Source organism: Syngnathus typhle, linkage group LG15 (assembly GCF_033458585.1).
Source record: "Syngnathus typhle isolate RoL2023-S1 ecotype Sweden linkage group LG15, RoL_Styp_1.0, whole genome shotgun sequence".
Lineage (NCBI taxonomy): Eukaryota > Metazoa > Chordata > Actinopteri > Syngnathiformes > Syngnathidae > Syngnathus > Syngnathus typhle.
The window spans coordinates 5,368,686-5,392,737 of record NC_083752.1 but is presented as its reverse complement, the minus strand read 5'-3'; the positions used below and the strand labels follow the sequence as shown (position 1 = coordinate 5,392,737).

At 41.1% G+C, this 24,052-nt stretch overlaps 6 protein-coding genes and 1 non-coding gene across 9 annotated transcripts; 1 reads left to right on the top strand and 6 right to left on the bottom strand.

Moving 5' to 3' along the window:
• Positions 1-493: 493 nt before the first annotated feature.
• On the bottom strand, positions 494-4,290 carry ruvbl2 (RuvB-like AAA ATPase 2). Of its 2 annotated transcripts, none has more exons than XM_061300153.1 (14): positions 4,211-4,290; positions 3,351-3,405; positions 3,184-3,239; positions 2,954-3,095; positions 2,754-2,883; positions 2,617-2,683; positions 2,434-2,540; positions 2,246-2,339; positions 1,939-2,157; positions 1,729-1,847; positions 1,498-1,617; positions 1,293-1,422; positions 1,063-1,191; positions 494-895 (listed from the first exon to the last, which is right to left on the bottom strand). In XM_061300153.1, the coding sequence occupies exons 2-13, from the start codon at positions 3,403-3,405 to the stop codon at positions 1,072-1,074; spliced, it is 1,359 nt and encodes a 452-aa protein (XP_061156137.1). In that variant the 5' UTR covers positions 4,211-4,290; the 3' UTR covers positions 494-895; positions 1,063-1,071. The 2 variants fall into 2 exon arrangements, with proteins under 2 accessions (XP_061156137.1, XP_061156136.1); XM_061300152.1 differs by having other exon boundaries at positions 1,077-1,191.
• Positions 4,291-4,473: 183 nt separating this feature from the next.
• trnav-aac (transfer RNA valine (anticodon AAC)) lies at positions 4,474-4,546 on the bottom strand. The gene has a single exon. It is a non-coding gene; the product is annotated as a tRNA-Val (tRNA).
• Positions 4,547-4,898: 352 nt separating this feature from the next.
• ftr83 (finTRIM family, member 83) lies at positions 4,899-9,015 on the bottom strand. 2 transcript variants are annotated; one of them, XM_061299194.1, is made up of 8 exons: positions 8,354-9,015; positions 7,844-7,939; positions 7,481-7,714; positions 7,247-7,406; positions 7,120-7,176; positions 6,263-6,328; positions 5,865-5,953; positions 5,589-5,729 (listed from the first exon to the last, which is right to left on the bottom strand). In XM_061299194.1, exons 1-7 carry the CDS (start codon positions 8,927-8,929, stop codon positions 5,901-5,903), a joined length of 1,242 nt encoding a protein of 413 aa, XP_061155178.1. In that variant the 5' UTR covers positions 8,930-9,015; the 3' UTR covers positions 5,589-5,729; positions 5,865-5,900. The 2 variants fall into 2 exon arrangements, with proteins under 2 accessions (XP_061155177.1, XP_061155178.1); XM_061299193.1 differs by lacking the exon at positions 5,865-5,953 and having other exon boundaries at positions 4,899-5,729.
• A 2,621-nt stretch (positions 9,016-11,636) lies between these two features.
• On the top strand, positions 11,637-15,522 carry ftr82 (finTRIM family, member 82). Its single transcript, XM_061299192.1, has 7 exons — positions 11,637-12,432; positions 13,325-13,420; positions 13,567-13,800; positions 13,871-14,030; positions 14,111-14,167; positions 14,256-14,333; positions 14,401-15,522. The coding sequence occupies exons 1-7, from the start codon at positions 11,842-11,844 to the stop codon at positions 14,919-14,921; spliced, it is 1,737 nt and encodes a 578-aa protein (XP_061155176.1). The 5' UTR covers positions 11,637-11,841; the 3' UTR covers positions 14,922-15,522.
• Positions 15,523-15,771: 249 nt separating this feature from the next.
• atp5l (ATP synthase, H+ transporting, mitochondrial F0 complex, subunit g) lies at positions 15,772-16,977 on the bottom strand. Its single transcript, XM_061299196.1, has 3 exons — positions 16,825-16,977; positions 16,340-16,500; positions 15,772-15,976 (listed from the first exon to the last, which is right to left on the bottom strand). Exons 1-3 carry the CDS (start codon positions 16,874-16,876, stop codon positions 15,878-15,880), a joined length of 312 nt encoding a protein of 103 aa, XP_061155180.1. The 5' UTR covers positions 16,877-16,977; the 3' UTR covers positions 15,772-15,877.
• A 554-nt stretch (positions 16,978-17,531) lies between these two features.
• LOC133167786 (polyubiquitin) lies at positions 17,532-18,923 on the bottom strand. Its single transcript, XM_061298723.1, has 2 exons — positions 18,842-18,923; positions 17,532-18,413 (listed from the first exon to the last, which is right to left on the bottom strand). The coding sequence occupies exon 2, from the start codon at positions 18,403-18,405 to the stop codon at positions 17,779-17,781; it is 627 nt and encodes a 208-aa protein (XP_061154707.1). The 5' UTR covers positions 18,406-18,413; positions 18,842-18,923; the 3' UTR covers positions 17,532-17,778.
• Positions 18,924-19,447: 524 nt separating this feature from the next.
• Positions 19,448-22,848, bottom strand: nherf4b (NHERF family PDZ scaffold protein 4b). Its single transcript, XM_061298678.1, has 11 exons — positions 22,802-22,848; positions 21,817-21,856; positions 21,534-21,589; positions 21,257-21,462; positions 20,967-21,171; positions 20,768-20,904; positions 20,338-20,542; positions 20,073-20,269; positions 19,857-20,000; positions 19,629-19,790; positions 19,448-19,541 (listed from the first exon to the last, which is right to left on the bottom strand). The coding sequence occupies exons 1-11, from the start codon at positions 22,815-22,817 to the stop codon at positions 19,518-19,520; spliced, it is 1,392 nt and encodes a 463-aa protein (XP_061154662.1). The 5' UTR covers positions 22,818-22,848; the 3' UTR covers positions 19,448-19,517.
• Positions 22,849-24,052: the final 1,204 nt, after the last annotated feature.

Genomic DNA, 24,052 nt, shown 5'->3' with positions numbered 1-24,052 from the left:
ATTAAATATTAACTTCCGTGTTGGAGACAGTCTGCCTACACTCAGACAAGACTGGTTTATTTTATAATTGGGAATGAATGAGATCTAGTCCTGGGTTAGTGAGCCTACACACATATTATATTAATAGATTTTCCCCAAATATCATGAATACAGTAATATACACATATTAATTATTTCCCCAAAATGTTGACATGAATACAGTAATATGAGTGTCAAAAAACAGGGGTTAGATTTTTTTTTAATATGCTTTTTATTTTAGTGCATTTTTATTTCATCCGATTTTAATGAGTAGGTATCATTGAAGGCGTTCCCCATTGTTTCAGCAATCTATGACTGCCACCTTGTGGCGATCAATTCAAACTACAGTTTGCGTCCCAAATATTGCAGACAAGTATTGCACTGCAAAATTATCTATATATATATATATATTTAATGAAGTAGGTGTAAGTTGGTGGTTTGACTGTGAAATAAGAGAATACAGAGTTAGTAAAAAAACAGTTAAATCATTTTAATGAGAAATAAAAAGCATGTCATGACAATTCAACGGAGACAAAATGTTATCCTTGCCACAAGGCCTTGCAGATTAACATGAAGGCAACATGCTCAAACAACAAAAAGTAAAAAGGTGAATTTGGAACACAAGTGTAGACAAATCCTGCAAGTGATTGCTACTTACTTGACTTGGTTATGAAGAAAATTTTATCTTGCTTACTTAGATTGTATATCTTCATATCTTACATTAGGCATGTATACATATGGAAACAAAGCCATAATATTGAAAGTTATGCACTTGTTTTATTTCAAATCCTAAGAAAAGTTTGAAGATGGACAACTAAAAATGCACACAGAAGGAAAACACGTGGTCTTCATTACGAGGTTTCCATTTGAGTTGTTTCTGGAAGTGAACAGAACAAATGCGTATTATTAACTTCTCACACAATTCATTTGGACAACCAACCATTATTTATAACAAGGATAAGGACAAATATAATTTAATGTCTTTGTCTTGACGGATTTTTTTTTTTTTTTACTTGTTTTTCTAAACGTTGTGGCAAAAATTACCCGATGTTACTAACGTGTTTCATTGAAGAGGAAGGATTCCTGGTACTCCTTCATGTACTGAGAAGACCTGGCCTCATCCAAGAAGAGAGAGTAAACCTTCTTTATGTCCTCCACTTGTACTTCGGTGCCCTAGGAATGACAAAACAACACAATTAATCCAACGAGCACACTGATTGAGTGAGTAAACAATCACATATTCAAAAGTTAAGAGAAGCCCGAGGTGGGCTCACCTTGCGTTTGCGACACACCAAACCGGCCGTGCTGATGAGCTGCATGGCGTATCGCAGTGACGTCTCCATGCCGATGCGAGTCAGGACCGAGTGAGCCTCCTCGCTCAGCTCCACGTCCTCCTCCTCACATCTGGGAAAGAGAAAATGAGCACTTACTTGAGAGCTGACGCTAAATTGCTGAGGAATCATAAGCAATGATCCTCACCGGATCTTTAGGATTTGCTTTGTCTCTTTTTCAGTGTAAGGTGAGGTGGCGATGATGAGCAGGCGGTCCAACAGATCCAGGGGGAGGCCATGAGGGCTCTGATAGTTTGTGCCACGAATGCTGGGATGAGAAAAGGCAAGAAGTATCAAACCGGGCAAAAATTACATTGTACCGTTCATCTGTTTTGTACAATTAGACGATGAGGGAAAAAGGTTGGAAAAACAACAATACCGAGTGATGCCTCTGTTGGTGGCCATAATGAGAACTGGGGACAGATCACTTTCCAAGGCACGGTTAAGGAAGGAAAAACATTCCATGTCCAGCATGTGCACTTCGTCAATAAACAACACCTGGAAAAAAGAGAGAGGAGGGGGGGAATTTACTAATACGATATAAAAAAAAAAAAAAAGTTAAGAAGAAAAAGTGCAATCTCACACGTACCCCAGGGATGATCTCCGCTTTTCCCTCTTCCCGCCATTCGCAAACTTTGGCATTGATCTGCTCGCGGACTTCCGCCTTGATCTCGCCAGTGTCTCCGGAGAAAAGAGCGAGGAAGCCCTGCGTGCGGCTGTTGATGACGTCGATCTCGTGCAGGGACACCGTGTGCACCACCTCCTTTCTTTTCTGCAGCTCACCCTCGGGGCACTGCACAAACTGGGTCTGCAAAGAAAAACATTACGGTCGAAAGAAGATGGCTGTGCTTCATAAAAGCAATGACATAGCGGCTGAATTTCAAATGGATGAGTACCTGAGCTCCCATGGCGTCATAGTCTCTGGCTCTGGTGAACGAGCGGCCCAACTTGCTGATCTTGCCAGTGGCTTTGTCAATGGTGATGACATCACTGGGAGAAAAAGGGGGGATAAATAAATAAAAAAGATTGTGGATTTGACAAACTATTGTAACCAGGGGATTAAAAACAAAAAAGAAAACCTTACCCCGCTTGAACCTTTTCTTTGCTGAGACTGTCAATCATCTTGTTGCCCAGGTCATATATTGTCTCCATCTCAGTAGTCTTTAAAGTCAACTTGCCCACCTTGGCACCCTATTAGATCAGGTGCTCATTTACTACCGCAATTTTTATTTTTATGATTTGCTCCTTATGAGGCTCAGTGCCGTACCGTTCCAGTGGCAGGTCGATCAATCTGGATTTCTACGACTTCTCCTTCAATAATCTCCGTCTCCTCCCTGTAAAAAAAAGCCAGCTATGCGTGACAACTTTATTTCAAACAACAGAGATGGCTGTTTGCCCACTCACTTGATCCGCACGCCGATGGCTTTTCTAAAAGCTTGGCTGAGCGCCTCAGTCTTGCTCATCTCCAGAGAGAAGATCTCGCTGCCAGCCAAGGCTGTGAAGGGGGTGTCAGGGCCGAGACTCTGCGCAATACCTGTGCATTACCTTTGATTTAGCTTGGGTGTACACGTGCGATGGCAGAGCAACACTCCTTTAGCTCTCACCCATTGCGATGGCAGTCTTTCCAGTGCCGGGCTGGCCTGCAATCAAGACTGCCCTGCCGGCGATGTGGCCATCTTTGATCATCTCCAAGATGACCCCTGCTGCCCGTCTGGAGGCCAGCTGGCCAACCATCCCCTGAGACACCTTTAGGGAAACATTAATAGTTAGTCTATTCATGCCTGACTACTCCCATTGTTGGGGATTGTGATAATGCCGTGTGTAACGTTCTCACTTGTCTTGGTTCCAAAGCATCATCCAAACCAAGGCCACGTATGTGAGAATGTGCACCTAAAAGCAAAATAAAATCGCCACAGATCAAATATGGGCACAAAAGGTTGTTAAACTATAGTTCAGGCACTACCTCTTGTACCAAGCATCTGTGGGAATGCACATTCTTACCAATTCTCTCAATCCGTGTGATGTCACGAACTTCTGGAACTTTAGTAGTTGCCATCTGTAATAAATATAAAGGACAACTGAGAAAGATATGCAAAAGATAAAATGACAAACAGGAAGTTCAAGATGACTGAACCAAAATGTATGCCTTCACAAAGAAAAAGTCTTGTTTTGGTCTAATGGAGTTATTAGTTTCACGCCATGTTTATTTGTGCTGTTTATGTTCTAATACAGATAAAGTAACCAAAGCATCAGTAACAATGGAATATAACAGTAATAACTGAATTCATACAGAAAAGTGTCATAACAGAAACTGAAATGGAGTCTTTGAGAAGCATATTTTGATGTGCCCAACCTAAACGATCAAATGTTTGTGACGGCTGTAAGCTCATTTGAACATATGAATGGCAAATATTCATAGTTAATTAGAAATTTGCGACTTTACGAACTTTTGAGCACAAATATTGTCCAAGTATGTGTCGAGTATTCCGATGTTTTCTTTGTCCACTATGGTTGCCATAGAAACTGTTCTATTACTCGTCCCAACACAAGTGGGTATACCTTTTATTCGTTGCACTTCCTCCAAAAATTAAATTACATATGTATTTTAGTTTTACATTCATATAGAAGACAGGAAATTATTAACTATTGACTCCTTACTCGACAACGTTAGCTTACGGAATACGGTTGTCACGTTAGCTATGTTAGCGGACTAGCCAAGTTAGCTTCATTCATTTGTTTATAATGCGTTTCATTTAATTAAGAAGCGCTATTGATCGTCAGAGATTTCTTACTAATGTGCAAATTGACGAGTTACTAAGTAACTAAAGTAAAGCGATTCTCAGCATGAACGTAAAGCTCACCTGCACGGTAGAACTTGTCAAAACGTGAGAATGCGGCGCTTGTTTCTGTGAAGTGCACAAGCTAAATAAGTCCGAAAAGAAACAAGAAACAAGTGTTGGTTCCTTTGTGAAACAGGAAGTGGACTCCCCACTGGCTGAAGCCATTTGGAGTACAATTAAATCATTTCATTTAAATATTTTCATTTTCTCCATTGTGCATTACATTGTCAATTGTGTATTTCTACAAAAAATTAAGAGGAAGAAGGAAAAAAAATTAAAAAACCTGTTTCCGCCCGGTCTCGAACCGGGGACCTTTCGCGTGTTAGGCGAACGTGATAACCACTACACTACGGAAACTTCCCTGAGGTGAAGCTGAATTGTTTTGCAATTTATATTCTATATTATGTCTACACTATTCATGCACATATAGTTGTTTTACAATAAATAAACTCCATTTAACAGGAAAACGCTCGAATAATCGAACAATAACCTGCAGCCCGCAGAACGTACCGCTGCAAAATGGTGTCATTCTATAATTTGTCCGCCAGGTTGCACTGCGAACACGCAAATGGCAGGACAAACAATTTGAGTGGTATATCTATTGATAGTTTCATATTAAAGGGAAACTATTCCAGCTTCAGAATCAGGCTTTTTTGAGATTTTTAACCGAAAAGAAAAAGGAAAAATCCTCAGCACAAACCACAATTACTTGAAACGCCATCATAAAATGTTTATTGACAAAAATAATGAAAAATATGTTGTATAAATGGCATATAAAAATCACATCTGATATTTCAATCAAGTAGTTAACACACTTAAATGCAGATTTATGCAGTACACTTGGGTCATCTGATTGCACAATCCACACATTGGTAGAATATTCATAGTCATCAACAATGCAATTTCCCCAACTTCCCAAATAAATGTATATTTTTTACTGCTTTACATGTAATCAAAATATCTGTATTTTTTAATAGAGAACTGACTATTCCAGATAAATCTTTATGTTCTTATTAGAGCGGAATGAGAGTGATGGCTGACTCGTACCAAACCCAGAAACCTGGATAGACAGGTTCATTAAATGTCGCCTTAAAGCGGTGAATGAGAGACATTGTTTCCCCAAGAGAGTAAAAAGACAGTGTTCCCCCAGCGTGGTCCAGGAAGACCCCGATTCGAGGCGAGTATGGCGCGTTGACTTCTATCTGGTCCTTGTTGTGGCGTGCAGAGTAGCTGGAGTCAGAGCAGAAGAGGCTCCAAGACTTGCGATTGTAGCCGATGCGGCAGCTGTCCCCGTAACCCGACCTCTTGATACCTCTGTAGGTGACCCCCATGGCGGCCCCCTCCCCACTCCAGTCCACCTCCCAGTAGTAGGCGCCACCTGAAAGGGACTCCATGCACAGGACTTGGGGCAAAGAGTCAAACCTGGCGGCGTTGTCGCCATAAGACTGGGGGTCTCTTTTGAGGGCAGCTTTCCTGTTCCCTCGAGAGAGGTGGAGCTGTCGGTAGGCCGTGTTGGGGTCCAGAGTAAGTTGGCAAGCATCTAGTGGGACACACAACACACCAAATTGAATTAAGTGTGTTCTGAGCAGAGAAAGGGGGCAACTGTGGAAAAGTGTGAGACCCTCTGGCTTTACACATCAAACAAACAAGATCGCAGGGGTCAAATGTCACCTGCCTGCTATGTCCCTCTCTCTCTCCCTCCCTCTGCAGATCACAGTTGGTGGGACACCCGGCGGCCCCTGCTAGTTCTGCCCGGCTTATTATCTGGAATGCCAGAGGTATCAACACTGCTTGTAAGTGTTTGACCACAAACAGAAACCTGCTGTAACATAACTCGAATATTGTGTTTTCAGGCTCCAGCTACAGGCATTCATAATTTCAAATAATAACAAGCCGTTTTGATTCTTTCCCTCATTTTTTAGTCATCTTATCTGTGATATTATTTAAAAAAATACTGTATGTTGAATATGTGAACAGCCACAGGGTCTAACAGAGGTGTAACAATTGAAATGAGCGAGAAGGAAAAAAAAAAGAAAAACAGGAATCAACGGAAACAAATTAGCTGACACTCACATTTCAGGAAGTCGTCCCTGTGCTGTGGTTCCTGGACTTGCACAGATTTGTACATGGGAGCCTCATCTGTAGTGGAATCAAAAACAACAAAATCATATCCTGATTAAAAACATGTTGCGTCATTTAATATTACATTGGTGCTGTTAAAGCAGATAAGCAAAATGGTAATGGTGTTATCCAATTTACTGAGTATAGGCAAACAAAATGGTTGGATTCAAAGGACAATAGGTGTGTCACATGACTCACATCGTTGTCAAAGTAAACATTTGAACAAGCGGCTGGCTATCAAGTGTCTTTGAATTATACAATTTTAATAACATACTACCACAGAAGTGGAAAAATATTCGACTGAACAAATCGATAGGGGACAGATTTAATTTGTCAGGCCAAGTTAAGCAAAAATCACCACCCAATGGTTGCAAATTAAATTCATTGTTTTGGATGGGAACATTATTGGATAATCGTTTATCTTCACCGTGATGTCAATATTAATTAATACAATCGTGATTACAAATTTCTACATAATTGCCCAACCCTAATATGCAGAGTCGGCATTTGCCAAGCACCATCGCTGTTCTGGGTGAAAGAATGCTTTGCTGTTTTAAAATATATGAATGAACGATCGAACGAACAAATGAATGAATCTTTATTTCGAACATGATTTAATGATATCTATTCATAATAAAGTTTTAGGATGATAATAGTTTGACCCTGAGTTGGATTATTTCTCATTGCCTTATTTTCAATGGAAAAGTTTACCTTATCACCTTATTTTTTGGGGCGTTACATTTTAGTTGTCATCCCTCACTTTGACTGTCGATATTTTTTTTTTTAAAAGGGCTATTCAGATGACTCACCTTTAAATACATGTTTCTTTTTGCCATCCTCCAGTTGACAAAAGGTCATTTTGTTAACTGTAAATAAAAATATGTGTTAACGAGCTGATAAAATAGTAGTGAATCACAATAAAGCCAACCCATTCACCTGACTTGGCGACTTTAACCAGTTCCTCGTTGCTAAATTCGTTCATGTGCTGTTTCATCTCAGACACGGCCTTAGTAACTGTATCAAAGGTGAAGTAAGGGTTCACGGACACGGTGGGAAGCTCCTCGGCCTCAGTCTGGGCTATCAGCATGTGATAGCTCTGATGGAAAAAGAAAAAACATCTTTCAATGTCACCATATAGAGATAAAAATTAAAAAATTCCAAAGTAATTACCTGAATGAAGTGGATGTGGTCCTCCGTGCGGGACAGCTGAGTGATTTCATTGTCTCTCCTCTTCAGGTCAGTGATCTCGTGGGTCAGACGTTCCACATGACCCTCTGCGTTGTTGAGCGCCGCTCGCTTATTGGTGGAGATCATCTTGGCCATCTCTTGCTGCATTCTCTCAATGGAGCGGATCATGTCGCCAAACATCTTCTCGCATTCTTGCATTGCTCTCTGGGCTGAGTTCTGTGCAGAAAACAGGAGGCAGGGCGTAAATCTAGTGGGTGTCCCTTTTTTTTCATCACTCCCAGCATGAAGGAATGTCAAGCGTTGATTTAACGTCTCATTCAGATCTCATAATCTTGATTTACAAACCTTGAGTACATCTACTGCTTGTTTCAGTTCCTCCATCTGTTTAAGTCGATCGTGAATCTTCTCCTGGATCTCGGCCTGGGTGCCACCTAGTCGTTGCTGTAAAAGCGAAGATGAAAAGCATTGATTGGATGAATAGATCACAAAGGAACGTTCGATTAATCGGCAATTCATCGATTATCAAATGAATCGAGAATTATGTCTGATCATCTATTAATCGTTTAGATACCTTTTATAATTAAAAAAAAACAATTTTAACTTTTTTGGAGTCCTCATGTTTGTGTTGAATCAAGATAAAACATTTGCTTTTACTTTGAAAAACAATGATCGAGATTTTTGCCCGTTTACATATTTGTACATTTTCTGCACTGTTTTACAAGAAAGCCACAGAAATTAAAACCTGATCATTCTTAAATCCGATTCACCGATGAATCGACAAAAAATGACAGATGAATCGATTATTAAAATAGCCCGAAATGATTGTATTCCACATTGTGACTTTTTTTTGCTTACCTGTTCTTCCGCCCTCTCCTGCTCAGCAGACACCATGTCGTGACCTTTGTGTTCTTTCACCGTACACAGCACGCAAATACACATTTGGTCCGTGCGACAGAAGAGCTCCAGACCCTTCTGATGCTGGGGACAGATCTGCCGATCCAAATGGCCGATTTCATCCACCAGCTTGTGCCGTTTAAAAGTCGCCGACTCGTAATGAGGCTTCAGATGCCTGTCGCAATAAGATGCCAGGCACATCAAGCAGGTCTTGACAGCTTTGTTCTTCTTGCCCACGCAGATGTCGCAGCCCACATCCTGAGGGCCGGCGACGTTATAGTCAGGGGACGGAGGTGGCGGCGGGAAGTTGTCCGAGTTGCGTTGCATGGTAGAGTGGCGAGAACTTCCGATGCGTCTCGGCGTGGGCCTCTTGTTGTAGTTAACCCGGCACTGCGGGCACAGGTACGAGCCCGTGTGGTCTGCGTGATCCCAGTACGTCTTCAAGCAAATGGAGCAGAAAATATGCCCGCAGGGTATGGATACAGCATCCCTGAGGTATTCCTTACACAGGTGGCAGTTTTCTTGCTCAGATGCCATGGAGTGCAATTGATGCTGTGGCAGTCAGTGACTCGTGTCAGCGCAGCAGCAAAAGTGATCCCAACCTGACTACTGGTCGTGAAGTTATACCGAGTAAACAGAGGGAGAGGCTAAACTGGTTAAGCCGAAACCAGTAAAACAAGGGCGGGGCGAGGCAAGGGCACAGCGAACGTCTTCATCAGTTGGAGAATGACTGAAATGTACGATGACGTGGGAGTTGAGTAGTTTCATCATTTCTCTGAATGGAATTGCTTTAAGACACGTCTAATGAAAAGGAAGATAAACTCATATGTGACTGAATGGACTTTATTTGCATTTAAATGATTAGGGCAATGAGGCCTATGAAACAATCTAGGTGTGTCACAGTTTGTAATTATGTAATGATCTCTATTCAAGTCATTGTGCACATTGTCTGCACCCATCCATCAAATCAAAAGTGATTGTCTTCCAGCACTCATGCTCGTTTAATTGCTTTGATTAGATTAATTTGTCTCGCCATATGTTCGACCAGTTCCAACAGGGATTTTAGTTAGCCAGCAATTGAATGTTGCTGCAGAAACCCTTGCAATGTTTTCTCTTCCGACTCAAAAAAAAAATTTGTTTCATTTTACAGTGAGCATACAAACATAGGCAAGGATGGAGTTTCGGGGTTGTTGGAATGGAGAGGAATGCGACTCCACTTGATAGCCCAGATAAGAGCGGGGCTAACAGATTCCATTGTTAAAGAGCCAAGATGGCCACTTGCACATTTGCTTCTGTTGTCCATCAACAACAGCTGATGTGAAATAAATAGACCATATACAAAAAAAAAAAAGGCAACAACAACAGTTATGATGTATCTTTGAAAGGTGGCAAAATCTAAATATTATATGGGAGGAAAGCAGAATATATAGTCATGGTCCCAATTCTGATTATTTTATATTCAATGTGATTTTTGAAACAAAATGTAAATGTTATTATAAACATTCATTTCAGTTCTTGAGAGCCACAATTCCTCTGCAAGCTGTAAATTGATACTGAGAAGGTTTTGATTTGGAAATGGGCTCTGTACTTTGTTCTGCCAATATAAATGGCCTCCGTTTGGACAGTAAATGGACTTTGCTTCCATAAAACAAAAATACACCGTTTTTATGGAGAAGAGGAATCTGTTAGCCAATGCTCGCTGTCACTAAGATGACTTGGACATAGACTCAACTCTGATGTTTGTTTAAGTCTGTATATTATTATTATTTTTTATTTTATTTATTTATTTATTTTACTGGTTCTTTTATCACAGGCAAATTATTTAGGTGGATTTACCTACGATAATAAAACTATAAAATAATCTATAAATGAAGACAAAATGAACGTAGTGCAACTATTATTATTATTATTATATTGCCCTTTTTAGTGGGGCTCAAATATTTGTGCATAATCAGAGCATGCCAATCACATTTGGCCCATATTACATTCATCGGTAGCAAATCAATCTTTCCAGCGTCACGTGTTTAGAACGGCGTCTTCCTGTTTTTACGACACACCCTGAGTGAACTCGCACTTTGCTTCCTGGGATGAAATAGCCGTGTGTGTTCGCCTGCACAGTCCATAAGCGAGGCTGACCTTTCACCTTGAACTTGGTTTCAGCTATGGACGACTGTGGAGTATCTGTTTGGCTCAAAACACAACTCTTCAATCCACAACAAGTAGCTCTTTCTTTGCAGGGCCTTGTCATTCAACCTAAGTATCCCAAATATGATCAAAAGAGTCCAACAATGACATGATTCTTCCCTTTTTATGATATCAGAAGAGTGTTAAATGTTTTTTCCTCTCCGCAACAGGTCGAGGTAGTTAATCTGTAATCACAGCTTGGCCTCTACTCTGGAGGAAGGAAAAGGAAAAAAGTGCCTTATCACAACCTGACCTAATATGGTGAAGCAATACGTATGAAGTCATCCAGGATGCAGAGTAAAAAAAAAGCAGATACTGTACAGTCAAATATCTTTTTGGTGTATTTTCTTTCCAGATGAGGAAAGTAAAGAATTTAAGCATGCTTGATTGAGCACATTTAATATAATATATAATTATTATGATGTCAGGCTACGTTTGGCTTCACGTCGAGGTTGCTTTCCGCATGATGTAACGTGCAAGTATGTCAAACATCTACACACACCTGCATGTCACAGGAATGTTCTGTTTGCGCATGGCTGCTTGTATGTGGCTCCTTCTGCTGAACAAACACATGCTATCTGCACATCTGCAGTTACATATTGACCGGTTCAAAAGTGGAACTAGGATCAAAAGAGACAGAAGGGGATGTTTTTCCTGAAAAATACTCAAGCTTGCTGTTTGTTTATTGGGTGGTCCCTTGAATTCCAGCCGTAGCTAGCCCACCGTTTTGTGTTTTGTTGGAGCGCAACCGGTTTAAGACAATGGCGATTCTGTCGGACAACAATAGGTGGAAATACAGCTGCTGAGAAGTGCGCGCAATTCGTCCCTAGATGAGCCACGAGAGGAATTGGAAGTAAGGTGCGGCGGCGAGGGGAGGGAAACCAAGGCGTTTTGAAACATATTTCTTTTCTCGTTTTGAGCTTTGCACATTTCATTCATTCTCTCTGCAGACTTTTTTGGTTTCCTCTTTTTCCTGCCTACAAGGCTCCTTCCCTACCTCCCTCCCTCCCTTCCTTGTTGGTTCTCTCCACCCTTGCTCAACCTGCTTATCTGAGCAGGGCAGGGCTCCACACACTCAGAGTGCAGGAGGCGGGCCTTGTCTGCTTTCAATCAATAACCTCTGGAATTCAGAAATACAAGTAGGTCCTGTCTCTGGCAGGCTGTACCACAGCGAGGAGGGCGGGCTCCCACGCAGACTCCACTCAGCGGCGCTTTGCTCCCGGCATTTTTTTCCTCCACTCAAAGTGTTTTGCGTGCCCGCCACCATGGCCGATCACACATCTTCAGACTACTTTAGCTGTACCTTGTGCGTGAATCTCCTGAGGGACCCGGTGGCTATTCCTTGCGGTCACAGTTTCTGTATGGACTGCATCAGCGGCTACTGGAACGAGGCGGACTACACGGGGATTTACATTTGCCCCCAGTGCAAGATCACCTTCACCCAGAGGCCCGTGCTACGTCCCAACGCCACTCTCAGCATGGTGGCCGAGAAGATCAAGAAGAGCGGACTGAACCTCAACGTCCACGTACCCCAAGGGAACGGCTACGCCGGGCCGAGCGACGTCCCCTGCGACTTCTGCTCCGGGAAAAAACTCAAGGCCGTCAAGTCGTGCCTGAACTGTCTGGCGTCCTACTGTGAGAAACACCTGAAGCCCCACTACGAGTCAGCCACATTCAAAAGGCACAAGTTAGTGGACGAGTTGGGAAACCTGGACAGGAAGATCTGCCCGCAGCACCAGAAATCCTTGGAGCTCTTCTGTCGAACCGACCAAATGTGTATCTGTGCCATCTGCACGGTCAGTGAACACAAAGGCCACGACATTGTCTCGGCTGAGGCCGAGAGGAGCGAGAAACAGGTAGGAGAGTAAAAATGGCTTGACTTTGTTGTTCAACCACACAACTACCTGTTAGATCACTTTCAAATGGCCTCCGAGAACTAAAGTGTGTACTCTTGTTTGTATAAACATATATTATCTGTCGCACGTACTCTGACTTATTTTCCCAAAGATATCAGCTTCGCATTCACTCGCCAAAACAAACTTTTGGATTAGCTGTGTGGAGTGCAGGGGGGGGGCGCTTATCTCCACCGAAAGTTGCTTTTCAGAGAATGCGGTGTTCCAGCTACACTGAAACTGTCTTCCTGTGCCATTTCCCACCTGTGGGAGGAGTGATACTGGAATGTCAGGGAGTCAAGGCTTTCAGGAATCAAAGCCAAAATACTGTACAATCAAACTGTGAGAAAACACAGATCATGTCACGTATAGCTCCACATTGTTTATTAAACTTTAAGCCCCCCCCCCCTCTCATTTCCTCCCTAGAGTCTGGTAAGTCTAATCAGGACATTTACAATCAGAGTTTCCCAAAATCTCACACCATCTTCCTTCCCTCCCTCCCCCCTCCCCCTGCCAGATTCCCCACATTCCACCAGCTTATCTTGAAGAATGGCTTGGTGAGTTGGAGAATAAAGCTGAATTAGAAAAGCCCTCGTTTCTGAATGTCACTATGGCGTGCACCTTGAAATATCTTTTTTAAAAGTCAGTCAGGGCAGGCTTTCACATTCCGGACATGGCCTGAATTCCATGAGGGACCCCCCGTCAGAGATCAAACTTGGAGTCCCTTTGAATAGGCTTTATTAGACATGCTGAGTTGGATGTCTGCACTAAGCTTCCATTTTTTCCCCCGCCCAATAATAACAATTAAGACGGGCAACTTTTGTTACATTTACTAATGTGAAATTTTTCATGACAGAAACTTTTGGGAATCTCCACATCTGAGATAAAACAAAAATGTCAAGAACGTGTGAAGGAGTTGGAGGAGTTGAAGACTGCAGTAGATTCACTAAAGGTAAGGTTAAACATTACAAAGTTTGTGATGGCAACTAAATAATTTTTTTTTCTTATGGTTTACATTGTCAAAAAAAAAAAGTGTTTAGTCTCAAAGGGGTTTTTCTCGAATCATATTACTTCCAGTAAAACACACTTTTCCCGCAGAACTCGGCCCAGCGAGCCATGGTGGAGAGTCAGAAAATGTTTGAGGACATGATTCGTTCCATTGAGAGGATGAGGTCAGAGGTGACCAAGCTGATCGGGATCAACGAGAAAGCTGCATTGAATCAAGCCGAGGCTTTGGTCGAGCGTCTGGAACAGGAGATTGATGAACTGAAGAAAAAGGAGTCAGGCTTGAAGCAGCTTTATAGTACAGATGACCACATCCATTTTTTGCAGGTATTCCGCTGCGGAGAGAAACACATCCAGGGCATATTGGGAATTATTTGTCCAAATTTGCTTCCCTCAGAACTTCAACTACCTGTGCACCCCCACTGATGACGGCTTCATACCAAAGGTCACCCTGAACCCCGACTTTTCCTTTGGAGCCGTCAGGAAAGCTGTTGCTGCCATCAAGGAGCGTCTGGAAGAGTTTGGCAGGGAAGAGCTGATGATGATCTCCAAGACAGGTTTGTTTTGTTTTAGGAATATAAGTGTATCAACTCCTCATAGTATACACAAAAGGAAATAAATGTGCTGTACGTTACAGTGAATGATGTTCCGGTGTACACATCAGAAAGTCGAACCCTGGACAGAAGGAGCAAAGGTGAGCTGATAGGCCAGTTCCAAGCTTGACCTTAAATTCATGAGGTCAAACAACACCAATGTCAGATTTTTAAAACTTTTAATTGCAGGTCAAGACTACAACATGACCACAGTGGACAGGAGTCATGCTAACCCAGAACCAAGGAGCAGAGCAGATTTTATCAAATGTAAGTCCTTAAAATATCAACAATTATTTTAAGACAGCTCAGAAAATAAAAGTGCATTGCTTGGCAGATTTCTGCCAGCTCAAGTTGGATCCGATCACAGCCTACAAAGAGCTGTCCATCTCTGAGCACAGCAGAAAAGTCATCCGAACCAGGGACCTGCAGCCCTATGGAGAAAACCCAGAGAGGTTTGACAGTTTTGCTCAGGTCCTGTGCCGGGAGGGGCTGTCCGGAGGCCGCTTCTACTGGGAGATCGAGTGGAGCGGGGAGTTCTCCATCGGAGCGGCCTACAGGGGTATCAGCCGGAAGGGCAAAGGCTCTTTGTGTCTGCTGGGCTATAACGATAAATCCTGGAGTCTTCTCTGCTCCGACACCGGCTACTCAGCTTGGCATAATAGAGTCGATAAAGCCGTGAGCGGCCCGCACTCACCGAGAATAGGCGTGTATTTGGACCATAATGCAGGCGTGCTGGCGTTCTACAGCATCGCAAGTAGCATGACGCTCCTGCACAGGTTCGAGACCACATTCACCGAACCCCTTTATCCGGGCTTTGGAGTTGGAACATCGGTCAAAATTTGCAACATCAAGTGAACATCAATGTGATATATTTGAGCCAACACTTACATTTTGATATATATCATTCTTTTGGGATATATATTTTTTGCATAACTTTGAAATTGATGTTACACTCTGTTTTAACCATCACATACTGTATTTTGCAAAATCTAATTTCTTTCACACTTCCAAAGATCACTGCCAAAAATGTATGTCATATCCTGATATTTCATATTCATCTTGTTTGAAAGGATGTGGCAATTGTTCTTTTGTAATTCAAACATAACTGGAAGCATTGTCACATTTTTCTTTGTTCTGTAGAAATATATTTTATTCTCATGGTCTCCTATCCCCAAGCCACACACAGTTCAACTAACCTTTATTTAAAGTTATGCACGTTTACTTACATAGGCCACTCTTTAATGAAAACCCTGAAGATAATTGTTATCCAGGACAGTTTTATGTCATATTTTGGACAGATTTATAGTTTTGAATAAAGCTAAATGAAAAAAGTTCCGTTTTTTTTCTTCTCATTCTTAATGTAACGTACGTAAAGAAATGATAACAAAGTAGGCGTGTACGTAACAATAGCGCCCTCTAACGGTTAATGAGAAGCAATAAAAACCTGCAAAACAAACCTGCCTCTTTGCACGACATTCCAAGCAGTATTGGCTTGAAATGGATTAGTACTGCAGCTGTTTGATTTCGTTCCTACAATTTAGAAAATCAACGAGACTTTTGGCAGGAACTGTACATGTAAACTATTTATTTAGGACACAAAGTGGTATGTTTTTTTAGATTATTCTGTATGCCTTGAAGTTGAAAAGTTAAATACCATTTTTTAATTGGCACTAAAATGCATTCGAAAGATCATGTGGAGAAAACGTTTGTCTTTGTAATAATAGACATCTGTTTATTGTTCCCAAACATTTAGTAGGACGTAAAGCATACAATGCTCAAGAGGAAAAGAAAAATAATGATTGTCCAAAAGTTCAGACATCATAACCAATAATTCCTCCTTTTCCAATGCACTCGCCAATGTAAAACCACATCAGTACTTCAGTCGCCACCAGCCCATTCCTTAGAGCATCCTGTAGTGAGAAAAACACATTCAGATTAACAAATTAATGCTCAGTTTTTTGTAACAGAACTAATCTAATGGTTTTAGATTTGCCAGATGAAATGACATAAAAACGCTTTCACAAAACATCTGCTATAGATAGCTTCAAAAGGTGGAGATGGCAAGATGGATTATTTTCACAATTAAAACCAAGACTACATGCAAGAGCATCTTTCATTAACCCATCACATCTAATCATAGATTAAATTAAATAAGCACCTGCATGAAATACAAAACACATGTAATAACTTAAAATATACTATATATTATTATATTATAGTATATATGATTACTGTATGGCAAAAGCATCGCCTGTGAAGCCACGTTAACGCACCTTCACTGTTGTTTGACCAAGTCGTCCAGTCTGGAAACCCTTGATGAGGTTGGATGCCCCCTCGATGGCCTTGGGGATCTCGGCTGGACTTGGTGGAACAAGTTCAACGCGGGCGTAATGCCAAAAGGTTGCTAGCCGGGGTTTGGAGTAGGTGACAGCGGCTAAAATGAGGACATACAATTAGCAAACACTACAACAGCTAATGCTAATGTTAGCGTTGAGCTTTCTACAACAAATGATCGCCGCAAAAACCAGCAACTATATTTATATCATAAAATATACTTGTTACGGCAACAATAAATACTTGTTACGGCAACAAGTTAGTCGGTGCGTCAACTCGCAATAGTTACCACGAATCTATTCATTTTATTCAGTTAGCATCCAGCTAATGTAGGACTTGCTAAACAGAGTGAACCCTTCAAAGAAATAGCAAATCCTAACCGATCATCAACCGATTATTCAACTGCTACAACAAGAAAACTCACCACCAACCAAAGATGGTACTTTGGCGACCAGTTTTTGCACTGCCTGTGCCATTTTGAGACGGTAATCGAGGCACGCTGTTTGTCCGGTTGCTGCTAGGCTAGCCGACTGAATGTCACCCCCAGCAAGAGGACCCTTCTCGAGAGAGCTGCCCAAACAACTGCCTGTACATAAATTGCCCGTCTTATTAACAAGGTCAAATATATTAGCTATCAATAAATAATTCGTGTCTTTTGATGCGATTCCTACCATTAATCGTCCCAAAAAGGTAATTCCAAAATACATTCTTATTTTTTCAAATTGTCAACAGTGAGTACGACACCAACAATTGCTTAATAAATACTTAATAAAATTATATGAATATATCATGCTACTAATTTATATTTTTAAAATTGTGCATCAATCTAAGTTTTGAATTTCATTCATAGAGTGTAATTCAGTGTAATTACAACCCCTTCAACGGTTATTAAAGGTTACAAATATATGCTTCATATTGACTACGTGACTTGAGAATGTATGCCCTATTTTTAAAAGGTTAATAAAACCCATGTAGTTTCTTTTGAAGGGCAGAAGAAGCCACCAGTGTTCTCACAAACAACAAATTAGATAGGTTTAGTCTTTTATTCATTCAAATTTAACAAATCAGACATAATATTAACTTGAGAGGTTTAACCGTGTAATACTGTGTTGCCACCTCGCAGTCGCAGGACAAGATCGAGGGTTGACTCTTTCTGGATGTTTTAGTCAGACAGGGTACGGCCATCTTCTAATTGCTTGCCAACAAATATCCACCTCTGCTGATCATGGGGAATTCCTTCCTTGTCCTGGATTTTGGCTTTATTCTCAATTGTGTCACTGTCTTCAACCTCAAGATTAATGGTTTTGTCAGTGAGAGTCTTCACAAAGATCAGCATGCCACCTCGCAGTCGCAAGACAACCAAAAGTATACAATGCTGCTAGAAGTTGTAGTCAGACAGGTAGTGGCCATCTTCTAGAAGTTTGGCAGCAAGGATGAGCTTCACCTGACCTGATTTGACATGGATTTGGGGTCTGAGACTCTCAATGGTAGCACTGCCCTCACTCTCAAAAGTGACCTTGCCCACTAGCAGACTCACAAAGACCTGCATTCCTCCTCTCAAACGCAGTACAAGGTGGAGGGTGGACTCCTTCTGGATATTGTAGTCAGAGAGCATGCGGCCATCTTCTAGTTGTTTTCCAGTAAATATCAACCTCTGTTGATCAGGGGGAATGCCTTCTTTGTCCTGAATTTTGGCTTTTACATTCTCAACCGTGTCACTGCCTTCAACCTCAAGCGTAATGGTCTTGCCGGTAAGGGTCTTCACAAATATCTGCATTCCACCTCGCAAACGGAGGACGAGGTGGAGGGTGGACTCCTTCTGGATGTTGTAGTCGGACAGAGTGCGGCCATCTTCTAGCTGCTTGCCAGCAAAGATCAACCTCTGCTGGTCAGGGGGAATACCTTCCTTGTCCTGAATTTTGGCCTTCACATTCTCAACAGTGTCACTGGCCTCAACTTCAAGGGTGATGGTCTTGCCAGTCAATGTCTTCACAAAGATTTGCATGTTTGCACCTGAGAAGAAAAAAAAAACTATTTTACTCTAGCCCTTAAAGATCACTACTTCGCGTTTCGTTCATCGCGGCTTCACTACATCGCTTTCTTTCCCCCAAAATTAAAAAAACATTTAAAAGTCAAAATAAAACTTATCTAACCTTTAGGACAATGTATTATTGCTCCAAATGTTCGTTTACATTCCTTTAGAAGTTCGTTTTCGCGTGTTAGCACGATCGCGAATTAGCATATTTCCGCTAACTCGTTAGCCCGCCCAGTACTTCTTGTTGGTGACCGTACTTCGCGGATTTCACTTATCGCGGGTGATTTTTGGAACCAATTATCCGCGATAAACGAGGGATTACTGCACATATTCAAATTGTACGTCAATAAAATACGATGTATATTAAAATGTAGTTTTTCTCAAAAAAAAAATGTGTCGCACTTACAGTTAATAGCGGACTCGTTTCCAGACAGGAAAAGGTAGAATTTCTTTTCATAAGAACCAGTCCTCCTCCTGACAAGATAAGGCGACAATGTCCTTTAACCCCATCTGTGCGAATGTGTCGCTATTTTATACGTTCGTCACCAATATCGTCATAAAAATTAAAGACGAACGAATGTAACCCTTGGGATTTGATTCATAGAGTCGTCGAAATTTGAGCCAGAGTCTTGTGACGTTTCATTACGTGCCGTTAGCTTTATTCAGTCCTAAAAGTAAGCCAACTGTTGTCATACAGTGTCTGAATTGCTTTTCTTTAAATCATGTTCGTGTTATATAAGGCAGTACACTAAAGGGAACAACTAGATTGGTAGTTGGTGTATAACGAGAACGTGTTAAGGATTAGAAATTCATAGGAGTAATAATTGATAAGTTGTCATGTATCCCTTATAATTAATTTAAAACCATTGAAGTGAAATCCCCCATCTTCTCATAAGATTAGAAGAACTGTTTGCATTTCCCCACATTCCATAATTACTGCAACTTTACTTAAGTGAGCACATTTGTTGAAATAAATGAAATACTGCACAGCACAAAATGTATTGTGAGATTTGTTTATTTACACAAATAATACATGTATGCAGTCTGAATAGTTGGAGTGTGGTTGTGGCAATCAAGTCATTTCACAGGCGGGAAACCTCTGTGTCCTGTTAAGAATGAGACAGAAATGGAATGTAAATATTGTATACCGTTATAGAATGCTTATTTTTATTTTTTCTAAAATATTCTGTCACCTCACAGGTGGTGATAGAAAGTGCTCCACTGTTTTCAAAATCTTCCTTATCAAGCACAACGACATCTTCCAGGTATTGGTCCCTCACATTTTGTCCATTAACTTCCATCACTATATCACCCACGATTAGTTCTGATTTCTTTCCCGGGCTTCCTGGGGCCACCTAAACAAAAGAGCAAATGTTAACTTCATGCAGAGGTGAATTGAAAAATAGTATTTTCAACCCTACTTGACTGATGAAGGTCTTGGGACACTGTGGTGTACAGTCAAGGTTGAAGCCTAATGGTCCTTCAGCTTGTGGGCTGTCTTCTGATGCTTCCCCACTTTCCGTTTGAATAGCGTCCTCACAGAAGAGGAGTGGTGATAGACCTAACTGCAAAAATCGACCAGGCTTTACTTCCAGGCCCGACTGAAATTTACAGATGAGAAAAAAAGCGACGCCAACCTGCGTGTAGAAATCATGGCCTTGTAGAGTGATGGTGCTAAGTGAAACATGTTGTCCGCTCTCTCTCACTCTTGTCACAATCTCATCGTGATGTAGCAACTCCGTGGACTCTCCGTTGACCTCCAGCAGCACATCGCCATCTTGCATCCCAGCCCTCTCTGCTGGACTGCCAGAATCCACCTTACGTAGGACATGAGCTGTCGTGTATATTAAAAAAAAAGGTCAAAATGCAATCTCTGCGTTGAGCACAATTGTGAGCTCTCACCTGTACGACCCGAAGGAGCTTTCTCAAAGCGAAGGAAAAAACCGTATCCCTCAGGTGCCAAATCCAAATCTAGTTTTCTTGGTCTATAAGGCAGATTGTGTGGAACCGCCATAGAAGGGAGGATGGGCATCCGTAGTGCAGTGTACGTTTTCTCATTCTTGCTGTCAATCACGAGGATGGTGATATATTTTCCACATTTTTTCATCTGCAAAGAAAAAATGACTGGAAGATGGCATCTTGCTCATACAGGTCAGTCTAGAAGTAATTGGACAATATTTTCGGTGGGTACTGATTTTAATTTAAGAGTTTCCTCTTGAATTAAAATATTTAGGAATCAAGTCAAAATGTTCTCAACAAAAATATTCCATCTCATAGTTTGATTGTCCAAATAGTTCTGGACCTTGCTCTTTTTGTATTAAGCTGTTTATACCGTTCTACTAAGTGCAGAGTGTGTGAGATCTGAAAGCAGGGCTCCATTCATCCACACCAGGCGATCCCCTTTAAGTACGCCGGCCTTTTCAGCCGGCCCTCCTTCCACCGGGTTGACAGAGAAGCAGCCCTTTTCAGCTACGTGACAAAAATCAACACAGTCTTTCTTCTCCAACATGTGAGCGGCAAGCGTGGCGTACCTCCAACAGGTGTGAAATTGATGCCTAGACCCAAGACAGGATCCCGTGTGATGTGACACAGTCTTGGTGCATTAAAGTCTTCACCCTTAAAGGCTTTAGCAATATCGCGGAGGTCACGTCCCATGGCGATTGCCTTCTCGTACGCCTCCCCATCCAGAACCAGTAAGCATACGTGATGTCCACTTAGCCGTATTCTCCTGGAGACCTGATCCAAAACAACTTCAGCTCAAAAAAAAGAAAAACATAGCACTCACTAATAGTATATAAAGTTGGACAATATACTGATTTACCTCCTGGTGAGGAGCATCATCTACATAGACGTTGTTGACTTCAAGAAGCCTATCTCCATCTTCAAGTCCACAGCGAGCTGCAATGCCCCCAGAAAGTACCCTTCTGATAATGTGACCTTGTTGGTCCCACTCCGCTCTCAGATGGAAGCCAAAGGTCTCCCCTTCGTCCCTTTTTAGCACACACACACGCGCTCTGGATGTCCATTCTGGAAGTCAAGGGATGGAACGAGACTTAAATGCCTACTGTGTATATGATTAGAAGGTCTTAAGAACGTACCTTCTATGACCATCATTGGGTTGTCTATTCCTTCTTTGGGATTAAATCGAAATTGCCTTCACAGGAAGAAATGAGACTAGATGTCATTTTCATTCAATGTTTCGATGTAGTTAAAAAATAATCCTCCTGAAGGAGATTGTCACGATAAAATGTCACAATAAAATCTTATCTTATCTTTGTCCCAGCGGATTCAAGATTACAGTGTTCCTAAACTCAAAATGTCACGCTGAGCAAAAAAAGCAAAATATAAATAAAATAAATGAGTATTCATGATATACTTTACCTTTTTTCATTGGGAGGCTGGCTTATGTTGTCGCTGTTCTCTGTTCACAATAAAGTTGGATTAAACAGATAGGGGAAAAGTATTATTTGTAATGTGAATATTTAAAACAATCTTTCTCATTTCCTTAACATGGAGCCAAAAGAAACTCATAAATCAGTTATGGGAGAAGTCCATCATGTTGAACTTTGAACTCTGTGAAAGTCGCTTCGATCTACTGAACTCAGGAATCAGCATTAAAGAGAGTGTTTTGCACTCTTTAGCAAGGACCATAAAATAGGGTTCAACTTCCTGTGAATGATCTTAATCTTTGCTCTCTTTCAAGGAGGGTCAGCGTGAACCCTTCCGTAATCTCCAGTCTCACTGAAATAAAGATAGTGTGTACTGCAAATGGTAGTTAGTAACGATTTAATGTCTGTGGAATCATAACAGGAAAGATTTACTGTAACTCTTGGTTATCAATCAAGAATACGGATTCAATTATAAATATTTTTCTTTTTGTGTATATAATAATTTTGTGCTCAAATTGTTATCCATGAACGTTTCACAATCTAGGTGAGATTCTGTCGGCGTCACATAGTGTTACATTAACAGAATACAGTAAGTGCCTCAACTTTACTGTTCTTTTCCACTTAGATAAATGTAACAATTTGGATACATGAAATTCTTCACAGAGAGCATGTGACCATGCAACTTCTTATTTTGGTGCTCGACTAATGGATCACTGTTTGCTTTTCCCATCATAAATTCTTTTTGGGGGGATTACAGTATTCATTGGAGTAGCTAATAATTTTCTAGTGAGACACCATGTTGAGTTTAAGGATAGTTTTAAGGTTAAACTATGAATGAGAGTCAGGATGTTGTTGCCCATTCAAATAGTTTGGAGGTACAAAACAAGGCATCCCAAAAGTAAAGAATAAAAACACTTGTAAAATGGACTGCTATCCAAACAACAACAAAATATGGTAAAATATTTGAAATGTCATACCTGTACTTGATTTCATGTTGTGCTGCACAGAGGGAGATGTAACAGTGAGTAATCCCAACCCAAACATTTATTCTGATCATTGTGGCTCCTCCTCTCGGGGCAGGGGCAATGTCTAATCATAATGAAATTTGTGCACACCTTCAGTTTGTTGTGACTTTTTGTGTTAACATATTTGGGTGTCCTTATGAGAAGTCATGTCAACCGCATGAATAGGCACCAATTTTAAAGTAAGGAATTATTTGTAACTGTATATTTCATGTGTTGCCAGATCTTCCAGTCCTTGAAATATAAAGTACTTTTATTATCATTTGAGTAATGAGTGTCCTTAATTTATTTTTGCATTAATGCATATTAATTCATATTTTTGTCTGTTTGACATTCATGCCCTGTTATTTACTTAGCAGGCTTCTTGAGTAGTTCCCCCCCCCCCCCCCCCCACTGAATGCTTGTTCTTACTTAAATAATTATCATTTCTTTAGTAATATTTCTTGCCAACTTGAGTACATTTTTGTGGAACTACCGTGGCATAGGCAAGTGAATTTGTATTAATTTATAAAAGAAGTGATAACATTCTCTTCAGTGGATTATGAGTATCTTCACTGAAAACCTTCAACAAGTCCATAAAGTTTCAATTAAAGCTTGCGGCCGCGAGAGGGCGTCATATTTCAAATTAAACTTCACTTGCATACAGGAAGCAAACTCTCAATGGTAGTCAAATAGTAACTTTATGCCAGAAGTGGTTCAAAGGTTCTGGTTGTAGTTTCCTGAATGCAAGTAAAGATTTATTTGAGAATATGGAGGTGCAAGCAGAGACTTGGAATTAAATATTACAGCTATCAGGCAGACATGTTTGTTTGGCCATCTAAAAGCAATGCTAAATGTCTTTTTAAAAAAAAATCTCAAACAAAGACACTCAGTAAACATTCTTTTTATTCTTATTTATCTCCTGTGTTTCAAGGGAAACACGAAAAGAGACAGAAAGAGAGCAGAGTCCATGGAGACTTAAGCGCAGCTTTTCCGGATGCAGGTTTGGCAGCCTTTCTGAGTCTCTGAGATGGACCCACCCAGAGGAAGACAGAGCTCCCATCTGTACCACAATCCTGGCCAAAGCACCGGAGTGCACTAACGGTCAAAATGTGCAAGGGAAAGGTTTTGTCAGCTGCAAGTCATTTGACACTTTTGTGTAATGCTGCAGATGATGTGTAAAATGTGGGATGAGAATATTTATTAGAAGGAACATGGAAAAAAAAA

Coding starts and splice junctions, on each gene's coding strand:
- ruvbl2 (XM_061300152.1), bottom strand. CDS start 3,405: ATGGCAACTACTAAAGTTCCAGAAGTTCGTGACATCACACGGATTGAG. Junction 2,340..2,433: donor AAAGAAAAGGTTCAAGCGGG/GTAAGGTTTTCT, acceptor TTTTTCTCCCAG/TGATGTCATCACCATTGACA. Junction 1,618..1,728: donor ACCAACAGAGGCATCACTCG/GTATTGTTGTTT, acceptor TTCTCATCCCAG/CATTCGTGGCACAAACTATC.
- ftr83 (XM_061299193.1), bottom strand. CDS start 8,929: ATGGCATCTGAGCAAGAAAACTGCCACCTGTGTAAGGAATACCTCAGG. Junction 7,407..7,480: donor ACCACATCCACTTCATTCAG/GTAATTACTTTG, acceptor TTTTTCCATCAG/AGCTATCACATGCTGATAGC. Junction 6,329..7,119: donor AAAGAAACATGTATTTAAAG/GTGAGTCATCTG, acceptor ATTCCACTACAG/ATGAGGCTCCCATGTACAAA.
- ftr82 (XM_061299192.1), top strand. CDS start 11,842: ATGGCCGATCACACATCTTCAGACTACTTTAGCTGTACCTTGTGCGTG. Junction 14,168..14,255: donor CCTGGACAGAAGGAGCAAAG/GTGAGCTGATAG, acceptor TTTTAATTGCAG/GTCAAGACTACAACATGACC. Junction 14,334..14,400: donor CAGAGCAGATTTTATCAAAT/GTAAGTCCTTAA, acceptor ATTGCTTGGCAG/ATTTCTGCCAGCTCAAGTTG.
- atp5l (XM_061299196.1), bottom strand. CDS start 16,876: ATGGCACAGGCAGTGCAAAAACTGGTCGCCAAAGTACCATCTTTGGTT. Junction 16,501..16,824: donor AGTACCATCTTTGGTTGGTG/GTGAGTTTTCTT, acceptor TCCTCATTTTAG/CCGCTGTCACCTACTCCAAA. Junction 15,977..16,339: donor TTGGTCAAACAACAGTGAAG/GTGCGTTAACGT, acceptor TTCTCACTACAG/GATGCTCTAAGGAATGGGCT.
- LOC133167786 (XM_061298723.1), bottom strand. CDS start 18,405: ATGCAAATCTTTGTGAAGACATTGACTGGCAAGACCATCACCCTTGAA.
- nherf4b (XM_061298678.1), bottom strand. Junction 21,463..21,533: donor CCCAATGATGGTCATAGAAG/GTACGTTCTTAA, acceptor CTTGACTTCCAG/AATGGACATCCAGAGCGCGT. Junction 20,001..20,072: donor GCCATGATTTCTACACGCAG/GTTGGCGTCGCT, acceptor CGATTTTTGCAG/TTAGGTCTATCACCACTCCT.